This window comes from Callorhinchus milii, unplaced genomic scaffold (assembly GCF_018977255.1).
Source record: "Callorhinchus milii isolate IMCB2004 unplaced genomic scaffold, IMCB_Cmil_1.0 Scaffold5, whole genome shotgun sequence".
Classification (NCBI taxonomy): domain Eukaryota; kingdom Metazoa; phylum Chordata; class Chondrichthyes; order Chimaeriformes; family Callorhinchidae; genus Callorhinchus; species Callorhinchus milii.
The window spans coordinates 35,733,636-35,751,460 of record NW_024704746.1 but is presented as its reverse complement, the minus strand read 5'-3'; the positions used below and the strand labels follow the sequence as shown (position 1 = coordinate 35,751,460).

Sequence of the window (17,825 nt, the reverse complement as noted above, 5' to 3'; positions counted from 1 at the left end):
CAGTCACTACAGTTTAAAGTAACTCCTGGGTAGAATTTTGAAATGACTTTCCAACCTGAAAGGTGCTATATCAAATGCAAGAATTATTATTTTGTTATATAAATATGGTCTTTCAAAAAGTGTTATCTGCAGTGTTTTATTTATTTGGACTGCAATTTAACGATTCTTCCATTGCAATCCTTCAGACGAGATGAGTGGGGGGAATGTAAATGATGCTTCCTTTTATACCAAATTTGTATAATAATTATAATCTTGCTCAGATTTAGTGCCTTATTGTTGCCAACCCACGTACACAGCTTTGGCTTCATCTAATTTAGTTGGAAGTTTTTTTTAGAGCATATTTGTTCATTTCTTCTGAATCTTTTGTTCAGATTAGATGCTCCAAAACCTTACTCTCCTGGGTTTAACATTAGCATTTTCTGTCGTGAAAGATTTTCTTTAAAAAACTTGGACTTGTTTGGTCTTCGGCTTCAGTCTATGGTTCAGATTGGGGGGAAAACTTCCATGGATCAATTTGGAGAGATATCCAAATCATTTCAAATGATGTTGTAGGATGCTTACTGTTGGTCTGTTGGTTGCTTGGACATTTCAGTTCATACCTGAAACTCTTCAAATCTGAATAACAAATAACGTTGCCTATTAAAGCTGCTTGAACACTTAGAATTTTCAGAAAGAAAAAGAACAACATTCGCATCTATGCTGATTATTAATTTGAACTGTTTTATTTGCAGTGCCGACCGTGATAAACCACTTTCAAAGGATGCCGATTGCTAGCGTTTCCACAGGCCAGCCAGGAACTCCAACCGTCTACACACTTCAGCAAAATGTTCCAATTCAGAACATTATCAGGGTGACACAAGACCAAACTGGCGTGCTGCAACCCCATCAAAACACTGCAGTGACATTTAGCAGAGCTCTAGTCAGTGGAGATGTGATGAAGGGTACAGTTTTCCAATCTCCACATTTCAACTCTCATTCTGCAGTTGCTGTTGCATGTTCCAGCATTCCACAAGGGGTAGTGATTCAAAACCATACAACTACAGCACCATCATCTTCAGTTACAGTGACTGCTTCCCAGCAAGCCCTTCACCATCAAGTCTTTCAACAGCAGCTTTCCAGTCCTGAGCCCTCAGTACAAACTGTATCTTCTAACCAGGTCAATGTGTGCACCTCTGTATCAACAGGTGTTACTGTAATTCACCAGGCTATGCCTCACAGTCAAGTAACAACTAGCAGAATTCAAAGTATACCAGCCAATACTGTGACTTTTTCCCAAGGAGGTTTATTATCAGGTCCAACATCTCAACCTGTGCAGACGTCACTTCACCAGCCAATAATGAATAACCAGCAAGACACCATTCTCTTCACACCACAGCATTCTTCCTCAACGTCTAGCTCTGCTGTTGCAACTGGCACTGCAGTGCAAAACTTCCAAGTCTCAGCAGGTCAGCTAGTTACAATTGCTGGTGTTCAGAGTCCTCCAGGTCCGAGGATGAGTTACCAAAATATAGCACCAAAACCAGCGGGAATGCCTCATCAACAAGTCCAGTCTACCATAGTACAACAACCCCAGCAAAGTGTTCATGTCATTGTTAGCCAGCCAGCTCAGCAGGGGCAAGGTTTTGCCCCTGCGATTCATCAGATATTGTTAGCAAACCCTACTGCTATTCAGGCTGGTCAAACTATTCATTTGACTGGACAGGCAAATGTTACCCCATCTTCTTCACCATCCCCAGTACCTGTCAATAGTGCCCAGGTGCAACTAGGTATGGTGGCTCAATCTTCCGCGCCACAAATACAGGGGCCTAAAACTGTGAGTATGATGCTTTCTGTAAAACGACAGCAACAGCAACATCGCCCTCAACAGCAGCTTCAGGTGCAGCTTCAAACACAGCATGCAGTTGCTGGATCCAATCAGCCTCCCCCTAGTGAGTCCAGTTTAATAAAACAATTGCTGCTTCCAAAACGAGGTCCTCCGACTCCAGGCGGCAAGTTGATATTGCCTGCCCCTCAGATGCCGCCACCCTCTAATACCAGAGCTCCTAGTCCTCAGATAGTTTACCAAGTGACTCACAATCCAGCAACAAATTTTGGAGTTCAAGGCCAACCACAGCAAATGATAGTTGGCCAGCAAAACGTGCAACTTGTCCAAGCTTCTATTCACTCACCGGGTTCTGTACAGGCTGTACCCATTCCTCATATGCAGATTTTACCAGGCCAGTTGATCTCGACCAGTAACGCTTCTCTTCTCCAGGGAACAACTGGCAACCAAGTAACTATTACAGTTGTGCCAAATACCACCTTTGCCACTGCAACAGGGACTCATGGTAATGGAGCTCAGATCATTGCCCCTGCAGCGATTGCTGTTAGTGGATCACAAACAGGAGTTGGCCTACAAGTGCAAACCCCACCATCTATCTTGGCAACACAGCCTGGACTGGTGCAAAGCCCAGAACCTGTCACCACATTTACAGGTGATAAAATTATTTGTCAAAAGGAGGAAGAGGCAAAGGATGCAACAGGGTTACATGTACACGAACGGAAAATTGAAATTATGGAGAATCCTTGCTGTGCAGAAGGAACTTCTGGTGCCACCAATGGTGATTCAAAGGAAAGTAAAGTGCAGGCAACAACGCTTTTAAATGGAAACAAATATGACAATTCATGTGTACCTCCACCTACCTCAGGGATTACTCAGTCTGAGCCCATTCAGTGTACACTGGCCTCAAATGGACCATTAACAGGAGTATGTCAAAATGTAATCAATGGGAAGCTGAATATAGAGCATACAGGGATGCAGGAATCAAAAAAGGATATTTTGAAGATACACATGATTAATGGGATCTGTGATTTTGATAAAGGAGATGGTTCACACTTAAGCAGAAACATTCCAAATCCTAAGGCTTCCAACCATGTGGAAAATGGTGAAATACTTGCACAGGAACAATGCAGCAAAATAGACTCCAAACAGCAAAGTACTGCCAAAAGTGGTCAGTTGGCCAAAATGCCTCATGGATCTGTTTCAATAGGAAATTCTAGTACTACATGTGCAGTGGTTTCAAGCTCTGTTGACCATCATAAGAGTCCAACAAACTCAGGACAATCCAATGGACCAATAACAGCTAGCATAAATTCAGTTGTGCCTCAACAATGTTCAAGTGTAGATGTATCTGTGCAATCTTCAATTTCTAGTAACTCTCCGCAGTTGCATTACTCTACTGTTCCGCATCAATCTGGGCATGTATCTCTTCATTCGGTACAGCTTTCTCAGACACCAACAACTAATGGTTCAGTGGATTGTCAACCATTAAAAAGGTCAGCTGAGGGTAATGATAATATATCAGGAATTCCAAATAAAGTAGGAGTAAGGATTGTTACCGTCAGTGACCCTAACAAAGCTGGCTGCAGTTCAACAATGATGGCTGTGCCAGCAGGAGCTGATGCAAGCACTGTAGCCAAAGTAGCAATGGAAACTATAACACCGCAAAAACAGCATCCTCCTGTTCTTCCACAGGGCATAGTTAATCAGGTAAGCAAGGTGTCAACTAAACAAAACAGTTTACTAATGTTTACAGATGTATCTGGTAATGATGTGAAAGCTTATATTTGATTAAATCCCTCGTCTTTCCAGTCAAAAATTTGTTGAAGGTTCGACATTTTGTTCCCCATATGCCAGTAGATTTGCTGACCTTAGCAGCAAGGGAGCATTATATTTGCTTGTCGGTAAATTTATGAGGCTTGAATGTTTGTTTATATTGGAATTTCCCACTTTAGGCCAAATATTTCAAATCCCTGGCTTTCAGCCATGTAGAAAATGGAGTGCATAAGCTGTACTGCTAAAATTGATTGATTGGCAAAAGGTCTAATGAATCTGTTTCAATAGGAAATTCTAGTACAAGTTGTTTACCATGGTTTCAAGAGTGGTACAAATTATTCAGTGATAACCCAAATTATTGATAAGCAGAAAATAATACACATTTGCCAGTAAGGCTGATAAATTTACCAACAAGTGGGAAATAATCCACTTTGTTTTTAAATTATAAACTTTTATCAACCTTGCAGATGGACAATATGAAATTGGTGATCTCATTAGACCTCAACTTTATTCTAACCTGCTAGTTTTAGTTTTGTTAAAGAATTTAATTTTTAAGACTTTTTTAAAACTATTTTATTTCTAACCAGCTGTTTCTTTTAACCAGAAGTAACTATGCAGATTCATTAAAACAATGAAGTCCATTCCGACAATTTTTCAGATTGCTTACCTCAGATCAATAGGTTTCAGAAAAGTTCATTTTTGCTAAGGCTGTAACTTCACAAAGCAAGTTTGCTCTATTTTATGTGTTGCTCATTATGTATTCTGTTTTCCATAGTAGCAAAATCTACATCGTTTCACTACTAACAACTTATTTTATAGCTTTAATCCTCCTCATGCTTAATTTGATTTCCCTATTACTACTTCAATTCTGTCTGGTAGATGCTTGAGCCGGATGACCAAGAGTAATGAACCGCACATCGTTTTTTTTAAAAAATGTAAAAATCAGAGTTGAGGGTAAGGGCCAAAATCTTTTTTTAGAATAAAAGACCCATGAAGTGGTCTCCATTCCGGGCCCAGAAGATGCGTGTGTTGGATACACAGGCAACAATGCCCAATTATTTTGGTATAATCTAATAATTGCAAAACATAGTAGCACAGTCATTGTAGTGCAGTACCAAATCCGGCATCTTATTGGTTTAAATTTGTTGCTAAAAACAATGTCTTCAAGCCACATACAGAAAATCTCATTATCCATTATGTATGCCATCCAAAATATGTAAGCTTATTTGCAAATTATATGACTGAGGAAAATTGTATTTAATGGGAAACAAAGTAGTTTTTTTAGTAATACTTAACTACTTAATGGATTGTCAATCCAGCGAATATTATGAGGAACCCTATTAAGTGAGATTTACACAAACCTGTGTGTCTCACTGATGTAAATGAGTAGTAATAGGTCACTTAAATTAATTAATGCAATAACACTCTCAAACAAAATTGAAAAATGTGGTATTATCGACCAATCATGCATTCCAAAAGTGCTTGGAGCATGAGTGTACAATGATATCAGTTTCACGCTCATGACTTGAGTATTTTTAGGTTTCTATAAATATTTCTGAGGTTCCACTAAACCACACTTGAAAATAAAGAAAACGCAAAGCTGTAAGAGGTTTCAGTTTAGCTGATTATTGCGGCAAGAATATAAAAGCTTTCATCTTCTACATCCAAAAGTGAAAGCTGTTAATACATTGTATGTTTTTCAGTTCACAGCTTATTTTCATAGGGCTCACACAGAAAGTGACCTTTGCAGTGCCCTTATGATCAGGAAGTTGACCATTTATGTAGTTGAAAGCAATTTCACAATAATTTAACAGTAGAAATTTTCCTTGATTCAAAGAAATTTGCTGACAAATATGTAGTCACAACACCGTAAATCCTGTGAAGTGCTTTGAGTCATTTCACCTACGTGATAAGGCATTATATCAAATGAAAAGATTATTATAAAACTATTAATCCCTTCAATACATATTAAAAGAAGGAAAACATTAAGTATTCTGTGTAGAGATGAGTATAAAAATCCTCATTGAAAAATAATGTATATTGTTTGCCAGATCTCTGCTTTAAAATGAGAGTATTGGATTGGAATATTCCCTAGAATTATTTAATCATTACATCAACTGATGTTCTTGGTATTGTATTTTTTAAGCTTGTTGTAATTGTTTTGTTGAAATTAGCCATCATTTATTTTAATAGAATGAATGAAAATATGAAAGGTTTTAAAAAAAATTGCTGGAATGTTTTATGATTTAGTTTGGAAACGTGGCATGAATTTATATTTTGTGGTTATATGTTCTGTACACTTCATCATATGCTTTAAAGGGTGTTTCACAGTTGGATTTAAAATGCAATTAGATTCACAATTGGATTCACAAATATTGAATCAGACAGAAAACAGAAGGTGTGTCACCTGACCAAGAGTTCCTCTCTGGCACACCCAGAAAATAATTGTACAGGAGCAAAGTTCCTACTAATTTGCATGATATGCACCTGGTTGATTTGAATAAATTTGGTATTTTTGAAGTCTTTTGTGAATAACACATTTCATTCCAATATGGTAATATTAAACTTGTATTCAATTTAATTGAACCCACTATCGTAGCAAGTTTGACCTGGCATATTCAGCTATGCCTGTGATCTAAACTTTCTGGATGTTTATGGAACATTGGTTGTGCACAAGTGGCTGGTAGGTTCACCTTGAAATATACCATCAATACACTGTACAGTATATCTTTTGAAGTGTTTTGAGATGTACTCCTGATGTGAAAGGTACTACTACTAATAATAATAATAATCCTTGCATTTGATATAGCGCTTTTCACGTCGGGAGGATGTCCCAAAGCGCTTCACAGAACACACTGTAAAGTAAATTGACTGTATATTTGTGGGCGAATATCAAATACTATATCAAATGCAAGGATTATTATTTTTAAACTTCTGTATCTTGAAACAGTGATATGCTATATATCTGAACAAGGCACCTGTTTGTTTTCACATTGTTTACAGTAGTTTGTTCGGTTAGCGCACTGGGAAAATTGAGTTGATACTTGTCGATTTTATTTACAATTAACTCCTTACAGTCTTTTACAAAATCTTAATGTTCTGTTAATGATTCAAAACAAACTTGAACATGTTGGTTGAAAAGTGTTTGCTTGGTTTAAAGACCAATTTATACCAGCAGCTGGCTTCATTAATTTTGTGTACTTCACAGTGACTGATAATTACTTGCTTGGTTTGTTGTCTTCAATGTAGATTGATTTCCAGAGGTACACAGTCTATTGCAAACTAAAATATCAGAAAATTCTAGAAATCCACAGCAGGCCAATTATTTAAAAGAAGACTATTTCAAAAGGAAAATGTAAAAGGGTGTGAACAAGAAGCAGGGGAAAGAGACTAAACAGCTCTTACAGAAAACCAGCACATGTACCATCTTTTGTGATGGAAAAGGTTCTGTGATTCTATAGTCGGTGAACACCCTGGTTTGGATGAGTGAGAAATGAGTGCAGAGAGCTTGCTTCATATTTCATTCTGGGTTACTGCAGTGTAGACATGTAAATATACAGAACTTCCATTGAATTCCTTGAAATATTAGGATATTCTATTGTTTCATCATGCTGTCATTAAAAACATGTATACATATGTTACAAATTGTTTGTACACTCTATTTTCAAGAATCTGATTGTACCTTAATTCTATAATCAAATGAACCCAAGATTTTTAGAGGTCCAGCTAGTTTGGATAATTGCTTGATTAAAACAATTTCACTTGTACATTGCAGTAGAAACCTGAGAATTATACTTTAAAAAATCAAAATGCTGAATTATTTAATGTATTTTTACAGTATCTTTCTGTATTTAAATTTTAAATCTACAGTAATTTCAAGTCTTGATAGTGGACATTAAGACCTTTAATGTGTTCTAATTGATGTCACTTTCTTAGTTCCAGTATCATTACAACACTATAATTCAAACATTTTCTTTTAAGCTTATTTTTATTAACAAGTTTTCAGTATTCCACCTTATTCAAAGCACTTAGCAATACAGGCTTCAGAAATATTTATGCAATAAAATATTTGGTTTGAGGTTATTTTGCTTTAAGAATGTTGGTGTTGATTCCTGTATGACTTGGTTTCCTGCAGTCTAGTCCTTTATCAACATCACCAGCAGTGGGCCCGCAGATCAGCTCTCAACCTCAACACCCAGTTCCATCAACTCATCATGAAGCGCCACCAAGAAAAGCAGGGCAGAACTTCATGTGCTTGTGGCAAGCCTGCAAAAGGTGAACAACTATAGATTAATATACTTTTCCCTCCTCCCCAGAAATCTTTTGCAACTTTTTTTAAAAAACGTTGCACCCTGCTCAACAGATGGTTTCAAATAGTAGATTAATATGCTCCTGAAGCATTACCAGTACTGACATGTAATGAGATGGAATTTTCTCTCTTGGCTTTTCACTCCCTTTCAAGATAACTTGACTGAGGTTGGAAATTTGCCTTGAGGAAACAGTGAGCTTGTTTGTGTACTGATGTTTCTGTTCTGTACAGATGGAATTACAGTATAAAGTAATACATTGGTTTTATAGGCAAAAATGTTATTTCCCTACAGCAGTTATGTTCAAAGTAACTATAAATATACTTGGGACCTTCTGGATTTTACCTGGACCCCTCTAAGTGACATAGAAGAATCTTTTTTCCCCAACACTTTTTTTTGGGGAGGAGGGGAATTAGATATTGTTAGTGAAAGTAAAGTCAGATGACATGCAGTATGCATTTTTCTTGCCACAATCCCATGCATCCTGTCAGTATTTTGTGGCCAATACTAACTTTGAGTGAACTACGTGTTCCTAGCTCTTTGTGAGGCACTGAGCAGGCAAGTATAGGGCCTTGGTGAGACCACACATAGAATACTGTGTGCAGTTTTGGTCTCCTTATCTAAGAAAGGATATACTCACCTTAAAGGGGGTGCAATGTAGGTTCACTAGATTGGTTCCTGGGTTGAGGGGGTTGACCTACGAGGAGAAGTTGCGTAGACTAGGCCTATATTCTCTAGAATATAGAAGAATTAGAGATAACCTTATAGAAACCTATAAGATTCTTAAGGGTCTTGACAGGGTAGATATTGTGAGACTGTTTCCCCTGGAGAATCTAAAACTAGGGGTCATAATCTCAGGATTAAAGGTCAGCCTTTTAGACCTGAGTTGAGAAAACATTTCTTCACTCAGAGGGCAGTGAATTTATGGAATTCTCTATCCCAGAAGGCTGTGGATGCTCAGTCATTGAACATATTCAAGACTGAGATCAATAGATTTTTAAAAACTAAAGGAATATGGGGATAGGGCGGGTAAATGGAATTAGGTTAAAAGATCAGCAATGATCTTATTAAATGGCAGGGCAGGCTCGAGGGGCCGAATGGCCTACACCTGCTCCTATTTCTTACATTCTTATGCAAATATTTTTGTTCTAAAATACTTAGAATGTTTATGTCAAACAATTTGAATTAAGGCTTGCATATTTTCTCCCTCTCACTTTGAGGCCATTTTTCCACCTTGTGGTAAGGAATGAACCTTGAAAAAAGTTCTGTGCTTTTTTAAAAAAAAATGTAACTAGAGTATAATTCTGCCCTGGGTGACCTTAATTGTTGTTTCCATTGCTAGTATTGAGAATAGTGACCTGCATATGGTACAGGTTGCATTTGTATAGTGCCTTTCATATTGAATTAATGCCTTAAAATGCTTAACCAAATAGAGGTTCGAATTCACTGTAAAGAAAATCTGATTAAGTTCAATTATAACAGTTACTCTGACCTGATCTTCCTCTGTGAGTAGCAGTTTGATCTCTGTTCAGTTTGCTGCTTTTTAAAGTAGCTGCTGTTGGAGATATGTGCATGTTTTTGCAAAATTGTGAAGTTATAGATAGCTTTCCCCACAGTGGTTTCTCATAAGTACTGCTGATTTCTTACATCATGTGCATCAACACTCACTGTATTCCATATTGGCAGTTTGGCCTTCAGTTAGGTTTAAAATCCCTTAACATCTTGCTTCCCAAAAATCTAAATAGCAAACTCTGATCCCACCCTTTCGAACTCTATCCCACAGTCCCTTTGCCTTGCTCCCTCACTTGCTTCCTTCAAGGCCCATTTCAAGATCTCTTCATTGACTGTGCCTTCGGTCTCCCTCTCTGCTTTCCACCCTCCTGATCCCAACCCCCAGTTTGGGTCTAAAATCCCTGACTGTCTAGCGCCTTGGGACATCCTCCAAATGTTAAAGGTGCTATATAAAATTTTATTTGTTTTTGTATACCACAATACATTAGCTCAAGTGCAAGGCAAATCTGTTGAGGATATTTCTATGTTTACTTTCTAAAGATCATAATTTCTGATCCTTATAAGAGAAATCTTGTAATAATAAGTTTTCAATTGCAATTAACCACCTCTAAGGTGGTTAATTGCAAGTGTTCCAGTTGCCCAAGGATGAGCAACCAAATGACTCAGGATTACTAATGGGTAACATTCATTCCTAGGATGAAAACCAGTTTGTTTCTCTAATCCTCTACTAAAAACTTTAACTGATGTTTTATTATAGTTCCATGAATGCGAGACTCGCGATTATACCTTGCCCAAGAAGCAAGTCATAAGGTGTGAGCTGGAGCTAGTTTACAATACAAAATTATATTTGTAAAGCGCCTTTCACGTCGGGAGGACGTCCATGTTTAGCTGGATATTCATCCTTTGGACATCATAATTGAGATCAAAGGTGTCCTTATCTATCAGCCTTCCAAAGGGGAACATTTGATAGCAATCAGCAGCTGGAACCTTTTCAAAGTGGGGTCAGAGTTTGCTATTTAGATTTTTGGGAATCGAGATGTTAAGGGATTTTAAGGCAGGGCAGTGAGATTAAAAAGGTGAAGAGCTGCCATGAACTGAAAGAGCAAGATCAATGAACCCACATTATTCTTTCCTAATCCGGGTTATAGCAGCCTGACTAGCGCCAATTACGATTGCTAACTCAGCATTGATGATAATATGATAATATTAATATTGGATTTTAACTATATGTTTGAGAACCAGCAATTGATGTTAAATGAGCTGCACTGGAATTGAACTAAAAGAAAGTTTCTGTCAAATTTCAGATGGTTTGATTCTCCATCTCAGGTGTACTATCATGCAGCAACTGAGCATGGAGGGAAAGATATCTACCCAGGGGTATGTATGTGGGAGGGCTGTGAACAATTCCCACGACAGAGGCTCTCCTTCATCACTCACCTGCAGGTATGTAGCTATAGTGATTTGCAAAATGGTCATTTTGATCTGAAGACAAATGTTTGGTTGCTTAATATATGGTTGCTATAATCAATATGTGACTTTGTTTATAACTAGGATAAGCACTGCACACGAGAAACTCTCCTAGCAGCACTGAAGCAGCTTGAAGACCAAGCACAAACTGGAAACCAGCAAACTTCTAATAAGTAAGGGGAGAAAGACCCATATGTGCTTACGCTAGAATTACATTTTCTAGAGTTTAACACCAACGCTACGATAGGAAAAACAAGATAATTGGGATGCTGAGTCCCCTCAGGTCGGGGAACAGATCACCTGCCCTTGGGAAATGGGGAACTGAGAAAATAATCAATATTGTTTTAAAAAATGTGTTGCCAGTAAGCAAGATATCACTATTGTGATAAATACATTGAATCAGTTGCTGTTTAAGATGATGTCACATTGAGGGTGCCTCTGTACTTGATCCCATAAGATGGTTATAGACTTCCATAACCATCCAAGAAGCTGCACTCTACAAAATTTGTGGGACACAGGTCAGAACAGTCCCATGTTGTTGAATTATGCATGAGACAGCCATGGTTTGAAGTCTAGCTTTTTCTGTCCTCCTTCAAAACTTATCCTTTAATAGATAAATAGAAGTTTATTTACACCACTTCTGCCTCCTGACTTCAAACATTTTTATCCCTTCATTTCTAGTAATAAAAAAATTTATATGTGTTTTATTGGAGGAGAACACAACATGAGTGATTGTGTTGGCTTTATTAACCTCTTGTTATTTCTCCAGACACACAGCTGCCATATCCACTCCTAAATTGCCGAAGAGTATTGTGAGTCAAGCAGGTGCAGCGCTAGTGGCATTGCGGAGAGGATCACGAAACCTTGCATTTAGAGATTATGTGGTGAGTTGGTAAAGCATTACTTAATTATGAATTGGTTTACTTCCTTGAGTAGAAGTGGAAGTTAGAAGAAATATTTTTGCACAGAGAATTGTTGGAATTCCTTGATGTAAATGGCTCTTGAAACGGAGTCCAGAACAACATTTAGAACGTAATTAGATAAATAATCGAGGAAAAATTATATTAAAAGTGGGTATGAAAAGTGGGAGAGCTAGCACCGGCACAGATGATACAGATTCAATAGCATCCTGCTTTCTATAATTCTGTGTTTTACAAGTGTTTTCTTTATTGCTAACTAGTTTGCCAATTTTGTTCCAGGATGAAAAGGAGGGGCCAATAACAAAACACATTCGACTGACAGCTGCCTTAATTTTAAAAAATGTTGCTAAATATTCAGATCGTGGTCGCAGGTAAGTTCGCTATTTTATAATTTAAATCAAATTTGGTTATAGGCAACCAATCAAGAAGGAGCATTTATTAGTGACATAAGTATCTTAACCTGTCTTAACTGAAAATTAGATGGCAACTTCTCTGGTGGAACTCAATGGCTTATTAAGAGCACCTGGGATGACACCGTTTTTTTTCTTCCCGTTTCTCATCTTGCCTTGCTGTGCTAGAAGCCTTTTTTCTCTCTTGTATTTGTGTTTATTGTTTATGGACTGTTGGCATAAGAATTTCTATGCTTTGTTTGATTTTATATAATGCAGAGTCTAAGCTTTGAGTTTAGCCATTTTTGACCCACATAGTCACGATCAGTGTCTTAAATCCTTTCCCCATGACTTCCCTCATTTAAATTCTGCTGATATTTCCAGAAAAAAATTAAAACCATGAAGATTATTAATATATGGCCCAGATCCACTATGTTGAGGTGGCTTATGCCATTTGTAAATACAAAACCACACAGTCTAAGCTGTAGAGAGCTGTCAGAGCTTAGGCTTCCATTTATTGCCACAGTCCAGCATCTTTGTACAAAGAGGCATCAGAGACTCTGCACATGACATTGTTCCCAAGTAAAAAGGCTCTACTGCACTGTTGCTTTCCATACAGATATCTGTGAAATTATACAATCAATTGGCGTAATTAGTAGGAATCCCCACAGCAGGCCTTATAGCGAATAAAAAAGGGAAAAAACCTTGGTAGTTAGATAGAATGGGTTACAGAATTTACTGTTAAATATGTTCAAATTGCACCATAGACAACTTTAGCCTTGTTTTTAAGATTTAAGTTCTCCCAGTTCCCAAGAATGTTGTCTCTTTTGAAAGAGGCGCCTATTCTATTCAATTTTAGTACATGCAGTCTCGTAGCATCTCCATTCTTTAGAGTATCTAAATTCAGACAAACTTATATTTATCAGAGATACCACTAGTGCACTCTTCTATAGGAAATTGCTCTGAAGGATTTGCTCTTCATTTTATTGGAATTATCTCAACTTTCACTTCAGTAATTATGGTGAGAGTTACTCCCAATAGATTTAGGCTGCTTTTTTCTAATATACAAACATTTGATGACTATGTTTTATTCCTATCACTTAATATTTTGCATGAGTAATTCATGATGTCCTGCTGCATTGTTCTATGTAATTCTATGTAAACGTGTAATTTATGATGGGTTGTTTGTTGCATTTAAAGCCTGTTAATTCACTGTTGTTTTCCCCTACAGGTTATTGAAAAGGCACGAAAGCCATTTGTCTCTACTAGCTTTTAGCAACATGGAGGCTTCCAGCACAATTGCCAAATGCCTTTTTGAGCTTGTTCATCCAGACCTATGGCAACAACCAGATAATACATTGTGAAATGATGCATTGAGATCTCATGTTCATGTGGCCAGTGTAAACTATTCTATCTTAGGATGTGCACCATTTCTGAGAAAAAAAAGCAACAAGTCTTAATGAGAAAAGAACATTGTGAATGAAGTTTTTCTCTTTTTCTTGATGCATAAAAGAAACTTTGCATTGTGATCACAAGCTGAACCCCACTGTTGACCAGCTTTTAATAGACCCAACTGTGTGATCAGATTTTTTTAAATAGAAAGTTTGAAATATTAAATATTGAGACCACACGGTTAGAATAAAAGCATTAAATATTTTTACCCTGTACCCCATATGAGCACATTTTTATATTTCAGAATTAGTGACAGATAGGTTTAATAAAACAAAAAACAATTGATACTAGCTGTAAAACCTCCCATTTGAGGCAGCAATTTACTTCTAGTGATGATGTACTTTTTTGTTTAGAGATCAATAGCTTGTTTTTCATATTTGAGCCAATATATTTTCACTTATTTATTATCATAAATTTACCAGTATGATCTATCAACTGTTGTATATATTTGTGAATAAAATAAACCAACTTTCATACCACTGCAATCACTGGAAACCCAACTTGTGGTGTCATATGAGCATTATTGTTAGGATCCAGGACTTTTTTGTTTCTAGTATTTCCTGTCAATTGTAAGTAATTGTGATATATTCTCTGCAGTGGATGAATGTTCTTTAAGTCTCTGTAAATAATTCTGCAAAGGTACTGATGCTGTAAAGTCAAAAACAGTTTTGTTGAACTGATTTTTTTTGTATAATACACCTTGTAGAACTCATTTGCTGGTTGAAAGAGTATGGAATAATATATCTCATGTCATTTTGTAGAAGAAAACTGTTGAAGGTTATTTTGGTTTACTCTAACTCGGATCCACTGAAAGACATCACTTAGTACAAGCTTGTACAGGATTTTTTTTTGTATTTGTAAATTGGTTTAAATACAAGGACTTTTATACAGTTTTTTCCCAGTTATATTTACATTAGGTGCAGGTATGGTATTTTCACTACTCATTACTTGTGTTTTCAATGCAATTATAGTGCAGTATTTTAGTGTTTGTTCTTCCGTTCTTTATCCCATGCCACATTCCTGTTCAGAACCAGTCATGTCTCCAGGTTGTTTCCTGAACGGTGTGTTATGTGATCTTCCATTACTGCGTATTCCTGCTGTGTTGACATTCAAAGGAGAACTCTCTCCTTTTCCATTTCCTTCTGTCTGTAGAATGTGCAGTAAAAACATACAACAGTTTTACATTAGAATAACTTTAATTACTTTGGTGACTGTTTATAGTTTTAAATAAATAAAAGACTGGACATTTTTGTTCTTGTTTTTTACTTGGTTATTTCAGTTGTTTCTTGCATCAGTTTTTTTTAAAAAAAGCAAATAACAGTACAGAAGGAAGCTAGGCTGTGAAAACAAAAAGATGAACTGGAAAAAAAGCAAAATAGTGATACCACTTGTGTGAGAATATGCTCATTGTTCAGTGGTGTTCACACATCCCTTCACTTGCAGTGGCTGATGGGCCAATAGAAAAGTGGAAATTTGCCAAACATTGTGAGGCGTTGGTGTTATCGAGGTACATTTTACTGCTACATTTTCTCACTTTATTGATAAAAAGAGACAGACACATTCACACAGAGAATTGTAAACGCGCACACATAGAAGAGACACTGACAGGCACAGGCAGACACACACAATGTGCTTACAAATATACAGCCAGTTCACTTTACAGTATATTCTTTGAAGCACTTTGAGACACCTAGAAGTGAAAAATGTTGTATCGAATGCAAGGATTATTATTACGCTGCACCCCGCATGTGTGAGAAATCGTCCCGCCCAAACTGATGTCAGATAAACAGCGCGAGAGGCCCACGGATCAGAAATTGCATTTGTAATTGATTCCGCGGAAAAAGTGTGGCTGCACTTTTCTATTGGCCCAGCTGATGACCCATGAGTTGATTTCTTTATGAATTGGATTTCAAATCTCTGCATGCAAGATATATAAACTCTCAGCGGGATTTGAACTTGCCTATTAAAAAGGGAAGAGAGCTTCAAATTGTAACTATTCAAAATCAGTAATATCATAAAACTGGAGCACAAATGGTTATACATCAAGCATTTCTACTTGGCCAATTTGTAGTTTAAAAAATAAATGCAAGTGCTGCACTGATTCCTGTTCATCAAAATATTCCTGAATGTTAGTTATTACTGCTCAATGTGAAATTCAGTGTCAACTTGAGATAAAACCACACTAAACCTATAACCGATAGGACCACTGTGGATGAATTGAAAGCATTTATTCAAAAATCAAGATAAAGTAGACCAACATAATTCTAAAGATTGATGATCATGTAATGAGCAATTTATTGATTCTATAATCAATTTCTCATAATTCCATCAGCAAGTTCTAACAGAAACTGTCCTCCCAGTAAACAAACTTACTTGCAAAATGAACCCTGACACACAAGTTAGTTACAGGACACATATTGGCTTTGACATTACAATTATGTAAAAAGGGTTTTTTCCAGTAGAATTATGTTTATAAAATGTGAACTGTATAAGATTACACATTATAGATGTTTGAAGAGCTGTCTGGACATAGAAATTAACTGGCTAACCTATGATTTTTCTGACCTGAAAGGATTGTGGTAATTTGGCCAAAGATCTTCTGAAGTAGTCCTATTACTGTTTCTTAGTGTCCATTAGTGCCTTGAGTGGAACATGTTGTGTAGCATAAACTTAGGACAATATTATTGTTTAATGGGTTACACAAAATGCACTGGCAGGCAGCAGTGGCAATTCAAGATGATGTTGGCACACCAACCTGTTAATGTATTCTGAAAAATATAACAGATGCCCTGAAGTACTTTCAAGAAAGCGATCTAATCACAAGGCAATTGTAAACCACTGTTTTCAGTCACAAAATTTACACAGCCATCTGTATACTGAGATTAGTTCCTGGGAAAATCCTTTCCATTGTGACCTATGCATTACTATTCGCTTTTGTTAAAAGATGTGCAAGATCTTAGCAACTATATTTTCTACAGATTGATACATACACCAAGCCGGAGAAGATAGTTCATTATTATTAAAATAGTTCATTAACTAGATTACAGTACAAGAAGCATGGCTAGTCAAACTGAGGCTCTTCATTATTAGTAGCAATGCAGGGATATACAAAAATCTGAGTTGGGAGTATGAGATGAGTCCCCCAAAACCCTTTACCCAAGTGAGCCAACACATCCCAAAATAGTTTGACTTTGGGTAATTCAAGAAAATCTTTCAACCCTAATTTTCTATTTGGGAGACTATGAAGTACTGCAGCAGGATTCAATCCTCTATCTCATTTATGGAAGCATATATTTGCAATATTGTCCCAAAACTCAACATTTGCTTACACTGACACCAAGGGGTGTAATGTCCCTCTATTTGAGATCGTCTTTGAATGACAATGTCTTTTTGAAATGTATCTCTATAATCCTGCACCAGATCTGATTTCCTCCCACAAGAAAGAAGAGCCTGTCTTTCACTGGAACATTTAAATACAAAGTAAGCGAGATGTTGGTGCAAACTTAGTCTCAAACTGCATTTTAAATCCACTGAAAAGACTTGGGGTCCTTTGTGGTAGCAATTGTCATTAAGTGTAGGATGACAATGTGCCTATTTTAGATGTTTCTCTTTAATTGTGATCCAATTAGATCCATAAACATATACAGGATTTGAGCACAATGAATGAGGAATTTGGAATTCTTGATCTTATTTATTTTAAAGCCTCAATAGACTTAAAATATTAAACTATTTTGGATATACACATTGTAAATATCAATAGATATTTATATTTGATTGAAGTCAGTTTAAAGACTATTTCAAACATTAACTGAAACTTCCAACATTAATAAAATTCAAATTAAACTGACCCTCAAACCTTCCATCAATCAAAGGATATTCTGCAGACATAAATGTAAAGCTTTAGGTAAAAGATACCACCAACATACACACATTTCAAGCTTCCTCATAAAGTCGACCCTTTTAAAAATGTAAGTGTGTAAAAGTGCTAAGAAATTTTACAATAAAAATGACAGAACTCAAAAAGAAAATCTCAGTGAGAGACTTGCTGAGATAAGTGAATGTGAAACAAAAAACTAGATTTTAAAACACAAAAACTGAAAGCGAATTTGTGGTACTGTTTTACATGATTTCATTTGTTTCCCAATACAAGAATATGATCAAGCACGATTAGTAATGCTGTTAC

General features: G+C 36.7%; 1 protein-coding gene across 3 annotated transcripts in view; it reads left to right on the top strand.

The window, feature by feature from the left end:
• The window catches only part of arid2 (AT rich interactive domain 2 (ARID, RFX-like)), a 58,851-nt gene extending 43,965 nt beyond the window's left edge, over nucleotides 1-14,886 (top strand). For all 3 annotated transcript variants that reach the window (XM_007902851.2, XM_007902842.2, XM_007902857.2), the window contains 7 exons: nucleotides 732-3,529; nucleotides 7,731-7,870; nucleotides 10,719-10,857; nucleotides 10,966-11,054; nucleotides 11,651-11,765; nucleotides 12,081-12,172; nucleotides 13,422-14,886. In XM_007902851.2, coding sequence (XP_007901042.1) covers nucleotides 732-3,529; nucleotides 7,731-7,870; nucleotides 10,719-10,857; nucleotides 10,966-11,054; nucleotides 11,651-11,765; nucleotides 12,081-12,172; nucleotides 13,422-13,554 — 3,506 coding nt within the window. In that variant the 3' untranslated portion in view covers nucleotides 13,555-14,886. The remainder of the gene's footprint in view (nucleotides 1-731; nucleotides 3,530-7,730; nucleotides 7,871-10,718; nucleotides 10,858-10,965; nucleotides 11,055-11,650; nucleotides 11,766-12,080; nucleotides 12,173-13,421) is intronic.
• The last annotated feature ends 2,939 nt before the right edge of the window (nucleotides 14,887-17,825 follow it).